This window comes from Phyllopteryx taeniolatus, chromosome 16 (assembly GCF_024500385.1).
Source record: "Phyllopteryx taeniolatus isolate TA_2022b chromosome 16, UOR_Ptae_1.2, whole genome shotgun sequence".
In the NCBI taxonomy this organism is placed as follows: Eukaryota; Metazoa; Chordata; class Actinopteri; order Syngnathiformes; family Syngnathidae; genus Phyllopteryx; species Phyllopteryx taeniolatus.
Window position 1 is genome coordinate 278,760 of NC_084517.1, and position 22,990 is coordinate 301,749.

At 46.1% G+C, this 22,990-nt stretch overlaps 1 protein-coding gene and 1 long non-coding RNA gene across 16 annotated transcripts in view; one reads left to right on the forward strand and one right to left on the reverse strand.

Moving 5' to 3' along the window:
• Window positions 1-22,990, reverse strand: part of LOC133466105 (coatomer subunit zeta-2-like) — a 126,589-nt gene that overhangs the window by 72,685 nt on the left and 30,914 nt on the right. For 12 of the 15 annotated variants that reach the window (XM_061749468.1, XM_061749467.1, XM_061749477.1 and 9 more), the window contains one exon: window positions 21,608-21,692. In XM_061749468.1, coding sequence (XP_061605452.1) covers window positions 21,608-21,692 — 85 coding nt within the window. Of the gene's footprint in view, window positions 1-17,585; window positions 17,678-21,607; window positions 21,693-22,990 lie in introns of all 15 variants that reach the window. The other 3 variants (XM_061749469.1, XM_061749466.1, XM_061749464.1) reach the window with 1 other exon arrangement.
• Window positions 19,243-20,468, forward strand: LOC133466107 (uncharacterized). Its single transcript, XR_009784846.1, has 3 exons — window positions 19,243-19,898; window positions 19,983-20,039; window positions 20,131-20,468. It is a non-coding gene; the product is annotated as an uncharacterized LOC133466107 (long non-coding RNA).

Genomic DNA, 22,990 nt, shown 5'->3' on the forward strand with positions numbered 1-22,990 from the left:
ACTCTTCTCTAAAATAACACCGACTCCATTTCTCTTCCCATCTACACCATGGTAAAATAATTTAAACCGTGCCCCTAAACTTCCAGCCTTTCCACCTGGTCTCCTGGACACACAATATATCAACCTTTCTCCTAATCATCATGTCAACCAACACCCGAGATTTTCCTGCCATAGTCCCAACATTCAAAGTCTCCACATTCAGTTCTAGGCTCTGTGCTCTTCTCTTTCTGCTGAAGAACCCGCTTTCCACTTCTTCTTCTTCTTCGACTTGGACCCACAGTATCTGAATTTTCACTGACCCCGGTGGCGGACGTTGTTAATCCAGGCCACGACCGATCCGGTATGGAATTCTTTGGATGAATGCTCGTATTTGTTTGGCAAAGTTTTAATCCGGATGCCCTTCCTGACGCAACCCTCTGCATTTATCCGGGCTTGGGACCGGCCTAAAGTTTGCACTGGCTTGTGCCCCCCCCATAGGGCTGCATTCTAACCCGAAATGTAAGACAATTTGTAATTTTTCAAGGTTTTCTAGAAACTATTCACTAATGGCTATTTGGTCTGGGAAAAATAATTCAAAATGCATATTTTTAATTGATGATTGAAATTTTTAAATAAACTGGTTTATTTTTTGGGGTTCTCAATAAATCTAAATTCTGGGTAAACTCATGGTTAATTCCATGATATAAATTAACACAAATGTTAAAAGCAAAATGTTAACTACTTACTGTGAGGGGTGAGAATATTGGTTTTGTGAAAATGCGCAATTCACAGCACTGAGTTCAGAACCGTGATTTGTTTGCAGTCACAGAGTTAACAGTTTTGTTTGAAACAATGTTTGTTTCAAATGCTGTCAAATGATCAAAGACATTTTTTTTATATAGCACCTTTTATAAATAAAAAAGGTGATTTACAGCAATTAAAATGACGACAAAAGCTTTAAAGGTGTTTGAGACTGAAGACATAAGAATATCCGACTGACAAGACGTGTGTTCAATTTATGGACGAAAACAACTTTGTGTGAGTGACTGTGCGTCTGCTGATTACTGATGTGTTGGTGCGTGTATGTTTCTGTCTGTGTGTGGTATTTGAGAGACGAATGCTGGAATCTTGGCCAAGTGTTCGGTGAAAGTGCGTTGTTTGATTACAGGTAGATAGATCTGTTGTTCACTATGGATACTGTACAGATACGTATCTGTGTGCGTGTTACTACTTAACCAATACGTTGTGAGCTGTTGCTCCTGGGGAAAATAAGTACGTTTTTGGGGAGGATTGGTGATTAACTTATGTAACGCTGATATTGTAGCTCAAGAGTTTTGTTTTGTTTTCATGAAGTACTGAGAATGAACGGGAGTAACCTACTGATAGCAACATAGATTCCATCGGGGGGGGGGAAGAGAAAAGGAGGCTGCTCAAAATCTCAGAATAGTGCACCTCAACGTTCAGACAAAATAATAAAATTGATTGGGATAATTATCAGTGTACATGCAAAGTTAAATATAGTACAATTTTAACAATTTGAATATCCAGCAGATATTGAATTTTTAAAAGGATGCTGCAACCTGCAGTCATGACTTTGCGCAGCTGTGTGTGTGTTTTTTTTTTTTGTATGTAGTGTTGTTTGTGGCAGCATGGTGGACGACTGGTTAGAGCGTCAGCCTCACAGTTCTGAGTACCCGGGTTCAATCCCCGGCCCCGCCTGTGTGGAGTTTGCATGTTCTCCCCGTGCCTGCGTGGGTTTTCTCCGGGCACACCGGTTTCCTCCCACATCCCTAAAACATGCATTAATTGGAGACTCTAAATTGCCCGTAGGCATGACTGTGAGTGCGAATGGTTGTTTGTTTCTATGTGCCCTGCGATTGGCTGGCAACCAGTTCAGGGTGTACCCCGCCTCCTGCCCGATGACAGCTGGGATAGGCTCCAGCACGGCCGCGACCCTAGTGAGGAGAAGCGGCTCAGAAAATGGATGGATGGATGGATGTTGTTTGTGTGTTTATACGCAGCTGTGTGTTTTTTTTAATGTTGTGTTGTCTCCGTGTCTATATGCTGTCTTATGTGCACATTTCTCTGGCGGAGCAAACGTCAGCGCGATTACAAGAATGTAAGCTTTTTGCTTATCTGCCGGCGCACGACTAATTGGGCACGTTTTTTGTTTAACTCTGTCAAGAACACAGATTTTTCAAAACATGCATATGTGCTTTGCATTGCGTCCTTACGCATTTGAACTTCATGCGCAATGTTCTTTTCCGCTTCCTTGACATTTCCCAAGTCCCGAGTCAAATCCCACCGTTTGGGCTACCAGCAAATATAGGGTTAATTAGGAACTATCCGCCAATTCAATTGAACCTAAACTGCCCATCCACCAACACTGCCAGCATCCACTTCCATGGATGCTGTTGACGATATTTGTCTAATACTGGAGTCGAAACACATTGGGCCAAATTCCGTCCGGTATTAACCACTTTTTAGTTGTTGAGAATGTTTTTTTATTTTGTTTTTGTATTTTGCTAAAGTGAGCAAGGGTGGGATGATGTTGACGTTGTCAAAAGGGGGTTGGGGGGTGATGTCTGGAGTCATTTGTTTTTGTTTTCTTCTCTGTTTTGTTGGTTTCGTTTTTAGTTTTGTCTTGTTTTGTGCTCTGGAGTACAAAGGCAGTGGATTGTTTTATTTCTGTGCTTAGCAGCACAACTCACAGCACACGTTGCATTATTATGTTTGACACATAATTGATTGCCACAAAATCTGAATTTATAGGTTCACTTAGAGCCAATTCAACAGGCTTCAAACAAATGAGAATCGTGAGGTCAAAGGAACTGCCTGAAGAGCTCAGAGACAGAATTGTGGCAAGGCACAAATCTGGCCAAGGTTATAAAAAAATTGCTGCTGCACTTAAGGTTACTAAGAGCACCGTGGCCTCCATAATCCTTTTTTCCGTTTGAGATGACCAGAACCCTTCCTAGAGCTGGCCGTCCAGCCAAACTGAGCAATCGGGGGAGAAGAGCCTTGGTGAGAGAGGTAAAGAAGGACCCAAAGATCACTGTGGCTGAGCTCCAGAGATGCAGTCGGGAGATGGGAGAAAGTTCTAGAAAGGCAACCATCACTTCAGCCCTCAGCCAGTCGGGGCTTTATGGCAGAGTGTCCCGACGGAAGCGTCTCCTCAGTGCAAGACACATGAAAGCCCACATGGAGTTTGCTAAAAAACACCTAAAGGACTCCAGGATGGTGAGAAATAAGATTCTCTGGTCTGATGAGACTTTTTGGCCTTAATTCTAAGTGGTATGTGTGGAGAAAAGCAGGCACTGCTCATCACCTGTCCAATACAGTCCCAACAGTCAAGCATGGTGGTGGCAGCATCATGCTATGGGGGTGTTTTTCAGCAGCAGGGACAGGACGACTGGTTGCAATCGAAGGAAAGATGAATGCGGCCAAGTACAGGGATATCCTGGACAAAAACCTTCTCCAGAGTGCTCAGGACCTCAGACTGGGTCAAAGGTTCACCTTCCAACAAGACAACTACCCTAAGGACAAAGCTAAAATAACAAAGGAGTGGCTTCATAGCAACTCCGTGACTGTTCTTGAATGGCCCAGCCAGAGCCCTGACTTAAACCCAATGAGCATCTCTGGAGAGACCTCAAAATGGCTGTCCACCAATGTTCACCATCCAACCTGACAGAACTGGAGAGGATCTGCAAGGAGGAATGGAAGAGGATCCCCAAATCCAGGTGTGAAAAACTGCATCATTCCCAAAAAGACTCATGGCTGTATTAGCTCAAAAGGGTGCTTCTACTAAATACTGTGCATTGGGTCTGAATACTTATGGCTGTGAGATAGTTCAGTTTTTCTTTTTTAGTAAATATGCAAAAATTAAATTCCATTTTTTTTGTCAATATATATCAATAATGTGTGTACATTAATGAGGAACCTGCAATATAACAAATATAACAAAGAGTGAAAAATGTAAGGGAGTCTGAATACTTTCCGGCGGCACGGTGGAGGACTGGTTAGAGCGTCTGCCTCACAGTTCTGAGGACCAGGGTTCAATCCCCGGCCCCGCCTGTGTGGAGTTTGCACGTTCTCCCCGTGCCTGCGTGGGTTTTCTCCGGGCACTCCGGTTTCCTCCCACATCTCACAAACATGCATGCTAGGTTGACAACTCTAAATTGCCCGTAGGTGTGAATGTGAGTGCGAATGGTTGTTTGTTTATGTGTGCCCTGCGATTGGTTGGCAACCAGTTCAGGGTGTACCCCGCCTCCTGCCCAATGATAGCTGGGATAGGCTCCAGCACGCCCGCAACCCAAGTGACGAGAAGCGGATCAGAAAATGGATGGATGGATGAATACTTTCCGTACCCAGTGTATATCTACCAACTGCTTGTACGGACAAAAAATAATTTCTGCTCGATGGGTAATTCTATCACATACTTGTATTTTTAATTGACTGTGCATTCCCCCAGAATATAACTTAGAACTAATCGCAATAGTGTTACACAGCCTCAGTTGTGTGCAGCACGAATGTTCAGCAATGTGGGATTGCTCGCTAACAATACAATAGCTAGCATTATGACAAGCCGTAGCTCAGGGGTGCCCAATACGTCGATTGCGAAATTAAGGCTTCTATACACTCGCACGGACGGCGACCGCGCTGACGTCACTGCGGCTGTCCCGCGCGTAGTTTGCCTTTATACTCGAGCGCAACCCACGCACGCAGTTTTGAAAATGTACTGCAGTTCTCCTCCAAGTCGGGGGTGTCGCTTCGGCTGGTATTAGCTAGGACACCACAGGGTGGAGTTTCCTCTGCATTTTTTTGGGGCATTTCCGGTAGCCGTTTTTACTTTCCTTTCAATAACAAGGAACAAAGCAACAACAATGGTGACCGTGGAACAGTGTCTGCTAGAACAAATGGACCTAGATGACCAGATGATACGTTTATGCTGTAAAATTGATGGAGAAGGCGGCGGCGTAGATGGTATGTAGAACCAAGGGGCACGCTGAGTACGTCATCACAGCATGTGACTAAAAAGGACCAATCGCGAGAGATGATCTCCGCGGCATTTGACGCACAGCAAAAAATGTTGCCGTGTGCGCGTCAAGCTACGCAGAGGGGCCGCGCGGGGCAATTCGTCGGTCACGTGATGCAATGCGGGCGTTGTGTATGTGTGTGTGTGTGTGTGTGTGTGTGTGTGGCGACTGTCTCAATATATGCACAACTCCGCATGCGTGGAGCAGAGGTGCGCTACTGAGGAAAAGATTACGCGAGGTGCGTGCACGTGTGTGTGTCGTGGCACAAGTGTAGCAACGGCAACCGGGGATAAGTTAGCGAGCCAAAGCGTGTCCTCTGCAATAAACTAATGTGTACATAGATTGCACGAGAGTGCCCGCTGTCTTGAACCGGGAGATCCGCAATGGTCCGCCCCTCAACTCCATCCATCCATTTTCTACCGCTTATCCGAGGTCGGATCACGGGGGCAGTAGCTTTAGCAGGGACGCCCAGACTTCCCTCTCCCCAGCCACTTCATCCATCTCTTCCGGGGGGATCCCGAGGCGTTCCCAGGCCAGCCGAAGGATGTAATCTCTCCAGCGTGTTCCGACTGAGGACCATGGTCTCAGATTTGGAGGTGCTGATTCTCATCCCAGCCGCTTCACACTCAGCTGCGAACTGCTCCAGTGAGAGTTGGAGGTCACGGCTTGATGAAGCCAACAGCCAAAAGCAGAGATGCAATACTGAGGCCACCAAACCGGACCCCCTCTGCGCCTCGGCTGCGCCTTGAAATTACTGAGGCCACCAAACCGGACCCCCTCTACGCCTCGGCTGCGCCTAGAAATTCTGTCCATAAAAGTTATGAACAGAATCGGTGACAAAGGGCAGCCTTGGCAGAGTCCAACCCTCACCGGAAAGGAGTCAGACTTACTGCTGGATATGCAGACCAAACTCTGACTCCGGTCGTACAGGGACCGAACAGCCCGTATCAGGGGGTTCGGTACCCCATACTCCCGAAGCACCCCCCACAGGACCCCCCGAGGGACAAGGTCGAACGCCTTCTCCAAGTCCACAAAACACATGTAGACTGGTTGGGCGAACTCCAATGCACCCTCGAGGACCCTGCCAAGAGCTGGTCCACTGTTCCACGGCCAGGACGAAAACCACACTGCTCCTCCTGAATCTGAGATTCAACTTCCTGACGGACCCTCCACTCCAGCACCCCTGAATAGACCTTACCAGGGAGGCTGAGGAGTGTGATCCCCCTGTAGTGGGAACACACCCTCCGGTCCCCCTTCTTAAAAAGGGGGACCACCACCCCAGTCTGCCAATCCAGAGGCACTGTCCCCGATGTCCACACGATGTTGCAGAGGCGTGTCAAACAGGACAGCCCTACAACATCCAGAGCCTTGAGGAACTCCGGGCAAATCTCATCCACCCCCGGTCTTGCCACCGACTCACAACGTCCCGAGTCGAGGTCAGCAGCACCCCATCCCCACTATGCACAGTGTTGATGGTGCACTGCTTACCCCTCCTGAGACACCAGATGGTGGACCAGAATTTCCTCGAAGCCGTCCGGAAGTCTTTCTCCATGGCCTCACCGAACTCGTCCGATGCCCGAGTTTTTGCTTCAGCGACCACCAAAGCTGCATTCTGCTTGGCCAGCCGGTACCCATCAGCTGCCTCAGGAGTCCCACTGGCCAAAAAGGCCCGATAGGACTCCTTCTTCAGCTTGACGGCATCCCTCACAGTTGGTGTCCACCAACGGGTTTGGGGATTGCCGCCACGACAGGCACCAACCACCTTACGGCCACAGCTCCGGTCGGCCGCCTCAGCAATGGAGGTGCGGAACATGGTCCACTCGGACTCGATGTTCCCCGCCTCCCCCCGAAACATGAGCAAAGTTCTGTCGGAGGTGGGAGTTGAAACTCCTTCTGACAGGGGATTCCGCAAGACGTTCCCAGCAGACCCTCACAATACGTTTGGGCCACGTCGGACCGGCATCTTCCCCCCACCAACTCACCACCAGGTGGTGATCAGTTGACAGCTCCGCCCCTCTCTTTACCCGAGTGTCCAAGACATGCGGCCGCAAGTCCGATGACACGACCACAAAGTCGATCATCGAACTGCGACCTAGGGTGTCCTGGTGCCAAGTGCACATGTGGACACCCTTATGCTTGAACATGGTGTTCGTTATGGACAATCCGTGATGACCACAGAAGTCCAATAACAGAACACCGCTCGGGTTCTGATCGGGGGGGGGCGTTCCTCCCAATCACGCCCTTCCAGGTCTCACTGTTATTGCCCACGTGAGCATTGAAGTCCCCAAGCAGAACGAAGGAGTCCCCAGCGGCCGCGCTCTCCAGCACCCCCTCCAAGGACTCCAAAAAGGGTGTGTACTCTGAACTGCTGTTTGGTGCATAGGCACAAACAACAGTCAGGACCCGTCCCCCCACCCGAAGGCGGAGGAAGGCTAACCTCTCGTCCACCGGGGTGAACCCCAACGTACAGGCGCCGAGCCGGGGAGCAATAAGTATACCCACACCTGCTTGGCACCTCTCACCGTGGGCAACTCCAGAGTGGAAGAGAGTCCAACCCCTCTCGAGAGAACTGATACCAGAGCCCAAGCTGTGCGTGGAGGTGAGTCCGACTATATCTAGTTGGAACTTCTCGACCTCACACACCAGCTCAGGCTCCTTCCCTGCCAGAGAGGTGACATTCCACGTCCCTAGAGCCAGCTTCTGTAGATCGGATCGCCAAGGTCCCCGCCTTCGGACACCGCACAGATCACACTGCACCCGACCCCTATGGCCCCTCCCACAGGTGGTGAGCCCATGGGAAGGGGGACCCACGTTACCCTTTCGGGCTGTGCCCGGCCTGGCCCCATGGGTGCAGGCCCGGCCACCAGGCGCTCGCCTTCAAGCCCCACCACCAGGCCTGGCTCCAGAGGGGGGGCCCCGGTGACCCGCGTCCGGGCAAGGGAAACCTGAATCCATTAATTGTATTCGTCATAGGGGTTTTTGGAGCCGTGCTTTGTCTGGTCCCTCACCTAGGACCTGTTTGCCATGGGTGACCCTGCAAGGGGAATAAAGCCCGAGACAACTTAGCTCCTAGGATCATTGGGACACACAAACCCCTCCACCACGATAAGGTGACGGGTCAAGGAGGGATCCCCTCAACTCCATTAATTTCTATTCAGACTTTTGGGCATGAATTAAAAAAATAAAAAAATGTAAAAAACAAAAAGAAAGAAAATCATAATTTTCAAGTGATTTTCATGCGGTTTGTTTTGTTACAAACATCAGACATCTGACGACAATAATTTTAAAAAAAGACTCAGTGTACAGTGAAAATGTTTCTTAACTCGAAAAGTTTTCCTATAAAGGAAATGGTAATTTGAAAAACAGTCTCCAGTTAGATATGAAATATACAGTGGGTATGGAAAGTTTCCAGACCCCTTTAAATATTCAACTCTTTGTTATATTGCAGCCATTTGTTAAAATCAATTAAGTTCATTTTGTTCCTCATTAATGTACACACAGCACCCCATATTGACAGAAAAAAAAAACGGAATTGTTGAATTTTTACAGCCATAAGTATTCAGACCCTTTGCCGTGACACTCATATATTTACCTCGGGTGCTGTCCATTTCTTCTGATTATCCTTGAGATGGTTCTACACCTTCATTGGAGTCCAGCTGTGTTTGATTATACTGATTGGACTTGATTAGGAAAGCCACACACCTGTCTATATAAGAACTTACAGCTCACAGTGCATGTCAGAGCAAAATGAGTATCATGAGGTCAAAGGAACAGCCTGAAAAGCTCAGAAACAGAATTGTGGCAAGGCACATTTTTGGCCAAGGTTACAAAAAAAATTCTGCTGCACTTTACGTTCCTAAGAGCACAGTGGCCTCCATAATCCTTAAATGGAAGACGTTTGGGACGACCGGAACCTTTCCTAGAGCTGGCCGTCCGGCCAAATTGAGAGATTGAGCGAGAAGAGCCTTGGTGAGAGAGGTAAAGAAGAACCCAAAAAGACTGTGGCTGAGCTCTAGAGATGCATTCGGGAGATGGACAAAAGTTCTAGAAAGTCAACCATCACTGCAGCCCTCCACCAGTCAGGGCTTTATGGCAGAGTAGCTCGACGGAAGCCTCTCCTCAGTGGGTACTCTGGTTTCCTCCTACATCCCAAAAACATGCGTGGTAGGTTGATTGGAGACTCTAAATTGCCTGTAGGTGTGAATGTGAGTGTCAATGCGTGTTTATTTATATGTGCCCTGCGATTGGCTATCGACCAGTTCAGGGTGTACCCCGCCTCTCGCCCGAAGATAGCTGGGATAGGCTACAGCACGCCCGTAACCCTAGTGAGGATAAGTGTTACAGAAAATGGATGGATGGATGGATATATATATGGCAGCACGGTGGACGACTGGTTAGCACATCTGCCTCACATATCTGAGGACCCAGGTTCCGGCCTCGCCTGTGTGGAGTTTGCATGTTCTCCCCGTGCCTGCGTGTTTGTACTCCAGTTTCCTCCCACATCCCAAAAAACATGCATGGTAGGTTGAAAACTTTAAATTGCCTGTAGGTGTAAATTTGAGTGTAAATCTTTGTTTGTTTATATGTGCCCTGCAATTGGCTGGCGACCAGTTCAGGGTGTCCCCCGCCTCTCGCCCAAAGATAGCTGGGATAGTGAGGATAAGCGGTCCGGAAAATGAAATGAAATAACCCATGCAGCCAACTGTCAATTACAAATAAACCAACCAAAATAAAATGGAACTAAAGGTTGTGTGTCACCAGTGGCCTGCCGCAGATTACAAGAGCTAAGGACTGATATACTCAGGTGTTGCAAACTCAACTCAGCAGAGGCCAAGGTGAGTTTTACTTCAATCTTATGGCTGTCTCAAGAAATAATAACATACAAATATGTATAATGTAATTATAAACATTCATGCTTCATGACATTACTGAGTAAATGCATTTTATTAAATTCCACAATGAAGTCAGGGCTATTTGTAGTAATTTTGCTTTCTTGTCCACGTTTGTCAAAATCTGTAAAATAAATAAATAAGTTGTTAGTATTTAGGGTTGTGTTTTGAAATGCATTCAATAGTCATCTAAATGAGGAACATCATTCCACAGAGCATGTGCTCTTTGAGGACGGCTGCCAGGTGGATTACAAATATTTTGTTCTTTCTGAACAAAATTACATTCCACAGAGCATCCGCTGTCTGAGGACGACAGCCAGGTGGATTAGAAGTATTTTATTCCTTCTGAATAAAATCATATTCCATGTAATCTTCAAAAGTTGAGGACATCGACTTTGTCATGATCATTTTCCTGAGGACGTCCTCCGCAAGAAGCCGCTGACACCACCAGCCGTTGAGGACATCAACCGAAGACAGCACCAAAACATCCTATGTTGATCGTCCTGAAAGAGGTGAGGCAGTCAACGTTGAGTAACCAGAAGTTGCAGTGCATCTATACCCGAGGTGCTATGGGAGGCTTTGGAAGACAACAGCTCAACCCTACAACGAGAAGACATGCTGCAACCAACGACGACTCCAGCTAAGATGACAGACGACGTGCACTCAGAGCCCAAGGACGACACAACTTGCCCATTCCCAACCCCAATTCCAATGAAGTTGGGATGTTGTGTTAAACAAATAAAAACAGAATACAATGATTTGCAAATCATGTTCAACCTATATTTAATCGAATACACTACAAAGACAAGATATTTAATGTTCAAACTGACAAACTTTATTGGTTTTAGCAAATAATCATTAACTTAGAATTTTATGGCTGCAACACGTTCCAAAAAAGCTGGGACAGGTGGAAAAAAAGATTGAGAAAGTTGAGGAATGCTAATCAAACACCTGTTTGGAACATCCCACGGGTGAACAGGCTAATTGGGAACAGGTGGGTGCCATGATTGGGTATAAAAGGAGCTTCCCTGAATTGCTCAGTCATTCACAAGCAAAGATGGGGCGAGGTTCACCTCTTTGTGAACAAGTGCATGAGAATATTGTCGAACAGTTTAAGGACAATGTTCCTCAGCGTACAATTGCAAGGAATTTAGGGATTTCATCAGCTACGGTCCACAATATCATCAAAAGGGTCAGAGAATCTGGAGAAATCACTGCATGTAAGCGGCAAGGCCGAAAACCAACATTGAATGCCCGTGACTTTCGATCCCTCAGGCGGCACTGCATCAAAAACCGACATCAATGTGTAAAGGATATCACCACATGGGCTCAGGAACACTTCAGAAAACCAATGTCAGTAAATACAGTTCGGCGCTACATCCGTAAGTGCAACTTGAAACTCTACTATGCAAAGACAAATCTATTTATCAACAACACCCAGAAATGCTGCAGGCTTCTCTGGGCCCGAGCTCATCTAAGATGGACTGATGCAAAGTGGAAAAGTGTTCTGTGGTCTGACGAGTTCACATTTCAAATTGTTTTTGGAAATTGTGGACGTCGTGTCCTCCGGGCCAAAGAGGAGAAGAACCATCCGGACTGTTATGGATGCAAAGTTCAAAAGCCAGCATCTGTGATGGTTTGGGGCTGTGTTACCCAATGGCATGGGTAACTTACACATCTGTGAAGGCAACAATTAATGCTGAACGGTATATACAGGTTTTGGAGAAACATATGCCGACATCCAAGCAACATCTTTTTCATGGATGCCCCCGCTTATTTCAGCAAGACAATGCCAAACCACATTCTGCACGTATTACAACAGCGTGGCTTCGTAGTAAACGAGAGCGGGTAGTAGACCTTTCTCCCATTGAAAATGTGTGGCGCATTATGAAGCGTAAAAAACGACAACAGAGACCCCGGACTGTTGAACAGCTGAAGCTGTACATCAAGCAAGAATGGGAAAGAATTCCACCAACAAAGCTTCAACAATTACTGTCCTCACTTCCCAAATGTTTATTGAATGTTGTTAAAAGAAAAGGTGATCATCATCCATCCATCCATCCATTTTCTGAGCCGCTTATCCATACAAGGGTTGCGGGAGTGCTGGAACCTATCCCAGCTATCTTCGGGCAGGATAGCCAATCGCAGGGCACATATAAACAAACAACCATTCACACTCACATTCACACCTACGGGCTATTCAGTGTCCTCAATTAACCTACCATGCATGTTTTTGGGATGTGAGAGGAAACCGGAGTGCCCGGAGAAAACCCACCCAGGCACAGGGAGACCATGCAAACTCCACGCAGGCAGGGCCGGGATTCAAACCCCGGTCCCCAGAACTGTAAGGCAGATGTGCTAACCAGTCGACCACCATGCCGGCTTCTTTTTATCATTATTAGTGTTATTTCCCTTCTTTAGTTAGACCCCCTTTGTGTGTTTCCCTCTAGAGCCCTTGTAGATGTCATTAAATATACAATACAATTCCACTCTTGGTTGTATTTTACGTGTGTTCTGAGTTTAAGTAAACCTCTGTCATTGAGAACTAAAAATTCCATAAAGTGTATCAACCTTCAGATTACGAGACTGATAAAAAGGTTTCTCGTCACTTTTCGTAAACTTTATCCACATAAAAAGTGACGCGATACCCCTTTAATAAATAAAATGATTTTAACAATTAAACTTAAAATTACGCTAAACAGGAAGTGACGGAGGCGTCGCTTCCGGCTTATTCTTTTCTCCTAAATTAATTACATTTTTGTTTGACCTGTATACGTTACATCAGTGAAAGATAGATTTGAGAAATTAAATCATTCCACACCACCCGAGGAACTCCTGGGTAAAGTAAATTAGGGTTGGGCATCGAGAACCGATTGGAACCGGGACTAACATTCCGGTTCTCTCGATATCGTTCAAATAAAAAAATTGCGGTTCCCAGTTTCGATGCTAACAGTCTGCCGACCCCGAAGAAGAAAGTGGTGGAAACCACTGAAGAAGCGGCGAAAACCAACAAAGAAGAACATGCACAAAGACGTGCTTGTGCTCAATGGCAGCGGCGAACAAAAATGTTTTAACTATGTTAAAATAAATTACCAGTCACCTCAGTGCAACACTTGGATTAAGATTGTATTGTGCAAAGGAGGCTTTCAAGATGTGTCTGACGCGCTCCCTCCCGCTCCGAGCCTCAGCCTACACCGCACGGAACTTCAGTGAAGTCAATTGGGTGAGTGAAACAATCAAATACGTCAATGCCAACATTGAGGCAGCAAACAAGTTAAACGGTGGGTTGCACTCTTGTACTGATTGTTTTTAGCGTTTATTTTAGTCTTCAAACCAACGTAAGAGTTGATGACAGACAAAAATAAAATATAAATTACGATACTGGAAAGAAAGTAGAAACAGTCGCATTAGAAGGTTAACCTTGAGATAAAACATCAAAGATCAAACTCGCAACTTTAAATCACATTGAATTGGGACAAAATTCACAAAAACATCTCACAGTATCACAAACACTAACCTTGTGTCACTTCGGTGGGTAGGTAAAGGAATCAACGTTTTACAGAGCATTTGGTTCCATTCATTACTCTTTTTCATGCCTTCTTGTTTTACTTTCGTTTTTACTGGTGTCGTGAAGTTATTTTTCGTACCAAAATGCTGAGTTCCAGTGCGTACCCTTCAAAATAAAAAGCTACATGCTTAAAACAGGAAGTCAAGTTAAATCTTGCACATATAAACCATTTGATGTTATGAACAGTCGCAAATAACTATTTTACCAATACTACATTTAACTTTTGGCTGAAAAAATAATTAATGAACATTAAGCCAATTGGGTTATTTCAATGCTTCTCAATTGTTTTCTGTTACGTCCCCCCCAGGAAGAACAAAAAAAATTTGCCCAAGGCTGGTGGTGGGGCTCGAAGGCGAGCGCCTGGTGGCCGGGCCCCGAAAGGGTAACGTGGGTCCCCCTTCCCATGGGCTCAACACCTGTGGGAGGGGCCATTGGGGTCGGGTGCAGTGTGAGCTGGGCGGTGGCCGGAGGCGGGGACCTTGGCGATCCGATTCCCGGCTACTGAAGCTGGCTCTAGGGACGTGGAATGTCACCTCTCTGGCAGGGAAGGAGCCCGAGCTGGTGTGTGAAGTCGAGAAGTTCCAACTAGATATAGTCAGACTCGCCTCCACACACAGCTTGGGCTCTGGTACCAGTCCTCTCGAGAGGGGTTGGACTTTCTTCCACTCTGGAGTTGCCCACGGTGAGAGGCGCCGAGCAGGTGTGGGTATACTTATTGCCCCCCGGCTTGGCGCCTGTACATTGGGGTTCATCCCGGTGGACGAGAGGGTAGCCTCCCTCCGCCTTTGGGTGGGGGGACGGGTCCTGACTGTTGTTTGTGCCTATGCACCAAACAGCAGTTCAAGGTACCCACCCTTTTTGGAGTCCTTGGAGGGGGTGCTGGAGAGCGCTCCCGCTGATGACTCCATTGTTCTGCTAGGGGACTTCAATGCTCACGTGGGCAATGACAGTGAGACCTGGAAGGGCGTGATTGGGAGGAACGGCCTGTGGGACTCCTGAGGCAGCTGATGGGTACCGGCTGGCCAAGCGGAATGCAGCTCTGGTGGTTGCTGAAGCAAAAACTCGGGTATGGGAGTAGTTCGGTGAGGCCATGGAGAAAGACTTCCGGACGGCTTTGAGGAAATTCTGGTCCACCATACGGCATCTCAGGAGAGGAAAGCAGTGCACCACCAACAATGTGTATAGTGGGGATGGGGCGCTGCTGACCTCGACTCGGGACGTTGTGAGTCGCTGGGGAGAATACTTCAAAGACCTCCTCAATTCCACCGACACGCCTTCCCATGAGGAAGCAGAGTGTGGGTTCTCTGAGGCGGGCTCTCCTATCTCTGGGTTTGAGGTCACAGAGGTAGTTAAAAAGCTCCTCGGTGGATTCGCCCAGAGTTCCTAAAGGCTCTGGATATTGTGGGGCTGTCCTGGTTGACACGCCTCTGCAACATCGCGTGGACATCGGGGACAGTGCTTCTGGATTAGCAGAATGGGATGGTGGTCCCACTTTTGAAGAAGTGGGACCGCACGGTGTGTTCCAACTACAGGGGGATCACACTCCTCAGCCTCCCTGGTAAGGTCTATTCAGGGGTGCTGGAGAGGAGGGTCCGTCGGGTAGTTGAATCTCAGATTCAGGAGGAGCAGTGTGGCATCTGATTCGGATGCCTCCCGGACGCCTCCCTGGTGAGGTGTTCCGTGCACGTCCCACCGGGAGGAGACCCCGGGCACGACCCAGGACACGCTGGGGAGACTACATCCTTCGGCTGGCCTGGGAACGCCTCGGGATCTCCCCGGAAGAGATGGATGAAGTGGCTGGGGAGAGGGAAGTCTGGGCATCCCTGCTAAAGCTACTGCCTCCGCGACCCGACCCGGATAAGCGGTAGAAAATGGATGGATGGATGGATGGATGGATGGACACCTCGACATGCGGACAGTCGTAGCAGGGATTCGAATCACTGGCCCTTCGGTCACTGCACGCCCTGCTCTACCTACTGAGCCACGGCCGCCCAAGAGGAAACGCCTGCCACATAATATTAGAATTCCTATTGTACGCGACGCCAAGATACTCATTGCAGAAGGACATGCCTTCTGACGAAGTTTTTGCGCAGGAAAAGAAGTGATAGGTTTCAACTGGGTAGAGAAAAACAAGATGTTTAACAACGGCAACTGTTACACCCCTGAAGAAAGATGGCTGCATTGTGGCCACAGTGTTAACACGAATGTACCTGGTATGAGAATGGGGCTTGCCATTGTCAGAGCCACAGAAGTTGCGGTCGAAACCGTTTGCATAGATCGTCAAGGATGGAGCCTACGAGCTTGGACAATGGATCATCAGTGTGACCTGGCACTGGCTGCTGTTGGGAGGTGGCATTATCATCACCGCCATGGTAGTCTATGCAGCCGTTAGAGGAGGAACATATGTTGTATGTAGAAACCGGAACAAGAGGTACCCAAAGTCAAGGGGACGGTCCAGAAGTCCTTCATGAAGATTCCACACCTCCAGGTAGGCACCTCTCAGCCTTTAAAACAGGAGGCTGAGCCACACCCCGAGTAGTCTAGTTCCTGTTTTCAAGCTGAGCTGTACCCTGAGTAGTCCAGTTCCTGTTTTTAAACTGAAGTTCCTGTTTTTAAACTGAGCATAGCTGATAAGAAGATAGATAGTCTGAACCATGGCAAGCAATGGTAACAATCGTACAGTGAACTCGATTTTACAAGCTAATAGGAGACTCGGAGCCCTTCATGATATCAGTGAAACAGAATATTGGTGCCTGTATTTAACAAGGGTATGCTACTGTTCCACTGGCCGTTGGGACCTTTACCAACCCACGCGTCCTTTTTTGTTAGTAGTATCAATTGTTAAAACACTGGTTTTGCAGTTTTACTTTAATATTTATAAATTGGGATTGGGTAACATTTTGGTCTCCATACATACATGGCCGAATAAATAAGATGTCAACTCTTAAAGGCATAGCTGAAACTGTTTTGATTGTATTATGGGCTGCCATCGATGGGCCATTTATACATAGCCACTATTATATGGGGCAGTAATAATTGAAGGAATGTTGGCCATGGCCTTTGCACTGTATATCATGTGCTTTGTCTCTCAATTACAACCACGGTCTAGGAGAATGTGGCTATTTCGAACTGCCAAACTTGTAGTATGGGGAGTCATTTGGGGAGTCATTTCCCTTCTGCTGTGGTATGAATTTGTTACTGTAACAGCCCTAATAATCTGGTCCATGACCTACATGGCATTTTTCTTTTTACCCCTTACCACAAAGGGAGGGAGGTCTAAGGAACAGGCTGTTATGCTCAGTGATCAAATTAGGACTGGACCCCTTAGACGTAAGGCTAAAGAACAACCTTCACTACCCTCTAAAAATTGAGTATGGCGAAGGGACAAGGAGGGAGAATGGATATTCCGAACTGCCAAACTTGGTAGTATGGGGAGTAATCTGGAGAGTCATTTCCCTTCTGCTGTGGTATGAATTTGTAACTCAAACAGCCCTAATAATCTGGTTCATGACCTACGCTGCATTTTTCACTTTGCACCCTACCACAAAGGAATGGAGGTCTAAAGTACAGGCTGTTCTGCTCAGTGATCAAATCAGGACTGGACCCCTTAGACGTAAGGCAAATGAACAACCTTCACCACCCTCTAAAAATTTAGTATGGCGAAGGGACGAGGAGGTAAGGATTAAATAAATCTGATGAGATTTGCTCAGTTTCTTTTTGTATTTTCCTTTTTGGTGTATAAGACTGTGGTGGACTCATGAATTTTAGACAAAACGCATACCTACATGCGTTCTTTGCGGGATGTTTACAATGAGATGGGACTGAGTCTGTGGCAATACATTCTAAGGACCATGCTGCTTCCGTTGTGCGCCTGGCCGGGGATGGTTCCTGCCTAACGGTCTATATCTGCCTAAAGGTTAGTCTTTCCCCCATGATGATCTGACACGCCAAGAGTATTTGAGGGTGATCACCAATGTGACCCTTGTGACGTCGGTCAGTCAGAGTCAAGACCCCTCTGTTTGGAGCAATAGCAGAGATCCGATTGTCAGCTTCCATCCCTTTTACCACTCTACATGGCTGTTTCCTGATGGTGGGTGTTGTATAACCTCTCACCTGGGCAGTGGAACTTATTTCCATCAGCACGGTAAGACAGCCACGGTGGAATGGATGGGGAGATACCGATTTCAGGGCCACCTTCCCGGAGCCTGAAGGAGAGGAAGGAAAAGGATGGGCTAAACCTGACGGCCACGAGCCTTACGAGATCGCAAAGGCTGATGAGTGTGTGATCATTGAGGGCGACGAAGGGGATGAGGCCATTGGGTCCTTTCCACCTGCCCTTACACCAAACCTGAGACCCCACCCCACCACCACCAGATGGAGCCAGAATAGAAGTCCAACAGGTCAGGACATGTCTTTTACACAGACAGGCCAATACACTTATACTCATTTGCTTGCTCAATGTATATTAGCAAACATATATAATCACTAACAGCTTTTGGCAGCATATTATCTATATTTTTCTTTATGGTAACCAAGAGTTAGGGACCACAATCGTTTGTGCCCACACCATCATATATGAGTTTGATGAAGTAATAGGACCTTTTCATTGTGTAAGTGGGAGTTTGCAATGAAATGTTATTTACTGAATAATTGTGTCTTGTTGTCCATCCATCCATTTTCTGAGCCGCTTCTCCTCACTAGGGTCGCGGGCGTGCTGGAGCCTATCCCAGCTGTCATCGGGCAGGAGGCGGGGTACACCCTGAACTGGTTGCCAGCCAATCGCAGGGCACATAGGAACAAACAACCATTCGCACTCACAGTCATGCCTACGGGCAATTTAGAGTCTCCAATTCATGCATGTTTTTGGGATGTGGGAGGAAACCGGAGTACCCGGAGAAAACCCACGCAGGCACGGGGAGAACATGCAAACTCCACACAGGCGGGGCCGGGGATTGAACCCGGGTCCTCAGAACTGTGAGGCTGACGCTCTAACCAGTCGGCCACCGTGCCGCCTGTCTTGTTGTATGTCTTCAATTATAATTAGATAATATTCTGAGTATATGTTATGCACACATATACTAGAAAAGGTTAATAATTTGGGCTGTCCTCAGGCGCATAAAGGTTGAGCGGCCAGTTCCTTAAAACTGAAAGTCGTCTCCATAGCGAGACAGGAAACGCTATGTGCTGAAATAGATGCATAGGGAAATAGGTAAAAGGTCTCTTGTCCTTTTAACTCATTCCCTGCCAATGCCATCCAAAGATGTAATTCAGAATCCATCTATTCCCTGCCAATGGCGTCTAAAGACGTCAATGGCGTTCTTTAACGGGGATGGGTGGGGGAGGGTCTTGTGCAGTTTATGTGTGACCATCAAGCCACTGGATAACTGCAGTGAGGAATGGCACCCTGTAGAGGGCAACAATGCCTTGAGGTGAACGTCCCTCCCTCAGAGGAAGGAGAAGGGGGGCAGGAAACAATTAGAAGAATAATGTATAGTGCAAACATAATGGCGGAAAAGAGAGAAGAAAAAATAAAATAAAAATGTAAAAAAAAATGCTTTCGGTACTAGAATTTGCATCAAGGCAAGAAAAATATTACTGCGACTGACAGGAATGATGCCTTAGATCATGCGGGCGAATAAAGGATGATGCTCCGAGCCGATTGTTTTGTTGCAAAGCTATCGCCCCAAAATGCCGGCCCATACATATGGCGAGATGCTCTCGGCCCCTTGCCAGCTGATCGTCTGCCGACCAGGATTTTAATAAATGGAATCCGGAATCGTCAGATGAGTGAACTCCCTCTGGATAGCCTGGAAGCAGCTGAGCTTCATCCCGAGCTTGTCCCATGAAGGTAACTCGTTTGCAGCGAGCGTTAGCTACATTTAGCGAGCAAACACGCTCCTTCAATGCTTGTTACATCCATCCATCCATCCATTTTCTGAGCCGCTTCTCCTCACTAGGGTCGCGGGCGCGCTGGAGCCAATCCCATCTGTCATCAGGCAGGAGGCGGGGTACACCCTGAACTGGTTGCCAGCCAATCGCAGGGCACATACAAACAAACAACCATCCGCACTCACATTCACACCTACGGGCAATTTAGAGTCTCCAATTCATGCATGTTTTTGGGATGTGGGAAGAAACCGGAGTGCCCGGAGAAAACCCACGCAGGCACGGGGAGAACATGCAAACTCCACACAGGCGGGGCCGGGGATTGAACCCGGGTCCTCAGAACTGTGAGGCTGACACTCTAACCAGTCGGCTACCGTGCCGCTCCTTGTTACGTAAAAACATAATTTAGTCCCACTAATTCACATTACAATGTAACATCTGTTACCAGTATTGATTAGAATTTTCCACTTACAGCTCATCCATCTTGCAGGAATTCAAGACACGGGAGTCGAACGTCTTTTAGGATTGCGACGAAGAAAAGTAATGTTTTATTTTACCCTTGCAAAACACGTCATCGATAAAAACTATTCTCTAGTAATCGTATGAATTTTTAAAAACTTACAGGTTATGCCTCCAGCAGACGTTCGACTCCCATTCCAGTACACAATGCAGACAAAAAAGGTAATTGAAAGCTTTTTTTTTCTCTATGTCCCACGACCGCAATTTCAACAAAGTATTTTTATAGTAATAGTTATATTTCTAAACTGCACAGGTTGTGCTTCGAGCAGAAGTAGGGACTGGTTTCAGGGAGAATGAGAACCACACAAAATTCCATTCACCACCACCAAAGAATAAAATCCAGATGTGGATAAATCTAGATTTTATGCACAAGGTAATAAAAACCTGGACTATTGAGCAAACGGTAGAGGAGGAGAATTTGGAGGGAAAAAGTGCAAGTGTGGGAGCCCCATTTGTTCATGCATGTAAATTATGTACATAGTTATACTTGTAATTTTTTTTATCTGTCAAAAGTACTTTGTCAGTGTTGTTTTATGTTCAGATGTTTGGGATTTACACTAAAGAAAAAAAATATTGCCGTCAAAGTCATTGTTCTGGTTGTGTCTGCTTTCACAAAAAGGCTGTTGTCTGTTTTTTTCCTCCAGAAACAGATTTGGCTCAAAGTAGCTTATATTTGACAGCTGACGGTATAAGCTAGAGACAATCTTTTTTTTCTGATGAAAGTAGGGAGTCTGATCTTTCTTTTGGTGGTTTTGTGTTTACATCGTCATAGTACACAATATTCTGTGGGTCTTGAAAAATCAGTGAAATTTCTCGAAAATGCCTGGCAGTCAAGGGGTTCCCTGCTCAGGAAACGGCTGGCAGTGAATGAGTTAAGGAAGTGCATGTTTTGATAGTTATCCTTGCTACATTTTACCTTTTAAGGACTTCAAGGAGGGTTATCCATCCCAGTTGGCTTTGTAACGCCCTTGGCAACGGCCAGTCCTATATAAACTGCATACATCTGCTTTTTAACGCTCTTTGTCTCCCGTCGGTCAACAACAAAGGTGCATTAGAGGCTTTAGTCTCCCATCTATCTTTGTGTAATACGCAAGATGATTAGAGCGGCAGCTTCTAAAAGACGGCTTGAAAAATCCTCGACAAAGATTAGGTGAAGTCAAATAGAGGATTATTGCAACGACCTCAGGGAAAGAGCCCTTAACCTTTCTCCTCAAACACTTAATCTTAATACAAATTTAAAGAAGATGTTTGGGATGGTCATCTCATTACATCTGCGTAGCAGGAGCCAATCATGTTGCAGCGGGGCGTCTCCTGCCAGGAAAGTGCGTGGGAATCTTAATAACGCATGACACTGTCACCTCATTGTTAAATGGAAAAAAAGAAGAGTCGTGCATGTTTTGAACCAAACGTAACACATGCGGACTGAACCAAAACAGTCAAACCGAATCGTTTTGATGTTTTTCAAAAACCGTTCCATCCCTAATAAATACACAAGCAGAATAGCCATAACCCTGTTTCAAAGTGCACAATGTGATAGGACTGCTTAAATGATATGACTGAAATATTGTTGTTTTAAAATTATTTTAAATTAAAGTAATATATTTTTTCTAATGCTAATGTAAAATTGCTTTTGGCTGTGTGTTTAACTTGTAGACAACAGTACATGACATTACAGAAGAGTGCAAATAACAGTACAATTCCACAAAGCAGAGACACAAAATGAAACTTACTGTCTGCTTTGTGAGTCTTGTTGAAAATGTTCTTCTCAAAGTTCCTTTGGTCCTTCATGGAGGAGTAAAGCTCAGGGTCGTAGTACTAAAATAGGTCAGATGGAGGGTGAAGAAAGGGGGACAAAAATCAGTTGAGCACAAACAGCGCTCACGCCTGTCATTTAAAAAAAAAAAAAAAACACCATCATACATTGGTCAACGTTTTGAAAAAGAGTGAGCAATTTCTAAATAAAGTCAGCTTTTTAATAACCCACTGGCTTTCTGAAATCAAATTCACATTCAACTAAACAATGTATTTTCCGTTCAGAAATGCCAGTGTAAAAATAATGTGCTTTTACTATTTTTTTCAAAAAAAGGTATACAACCGTAAATTATAAAGTTCATTGATAACAATATTAATGACACTTTGTCACATATTATCTTCTCCTTATTACCAACATGTTCTGATACTTTAGGGCAACTGTGGTGCGAAACTTTAATTGGCTCTCATACATTTGTTAAGCACTGTATATAAAAGGAGAACTAAACCCAAGATGTCAAACGTGCAATATTCTAAATGTGCACATCTTCTTTAGCAGCTGTTGTTTACGTAACTCTACAAAGTGTTTATTCTAAAAATATACTGTACGTTTAAAACATTGCATCTACTTGCTTATGGGGGCCGCTAATTTTAGGTCTTTTCACTATTGCGAGAATGTGACATGTATTTGCCAGTTCCGGTGTATTACGCAGCTTTATTTACTAAGAAAACCATACAGAGTTTGTAAATATTCTACACTAACAAGCTACATACCGTCGGCCGTTCCTGTCAGGCAAAATCCTCACATCTCCAAAATCACAATTTTTTAGGAAATCAAAATAATGCCTTGAGTTATCAAGCACTAAATCGTTCAAGTTGGTATTGTACCTTACATTGCTTTCAAATACCGTTGCACACCGACATCCACACAAGACCACCCCACAATCATGTTCAATCGCTGATTTAATACACTAAAAAATTTATTACGCTGTCATTGACTAAAATGGTATAACACTCCGCCAGGTCGTGGTAGCCGGCCGGCAGTGACCCACATCCAGGCAAGGGAAACCTAAATCCATACATATTGTTCATCATAGGGGTCTTTTAGCCGTGCTTTGTCTGCTCCCTCACCTAGGACCTGTCTGCCATGGGTGACCCTACCAGAGGGTGATAAGCCCCAGACAACTTAGCTCATAGGATCATTGGGACACACAAACCCCTCCACCACGATAAGTTGATGGCTCCAGGAGGGGTATATTTGTGTGTGTGTGTGTATATATATATATATTTATTTATCCAAGAATTCCAAATTTACCAAAGACTAACTGCATAAACAACAGAGTGCAATCACGAAGTGCAACTCA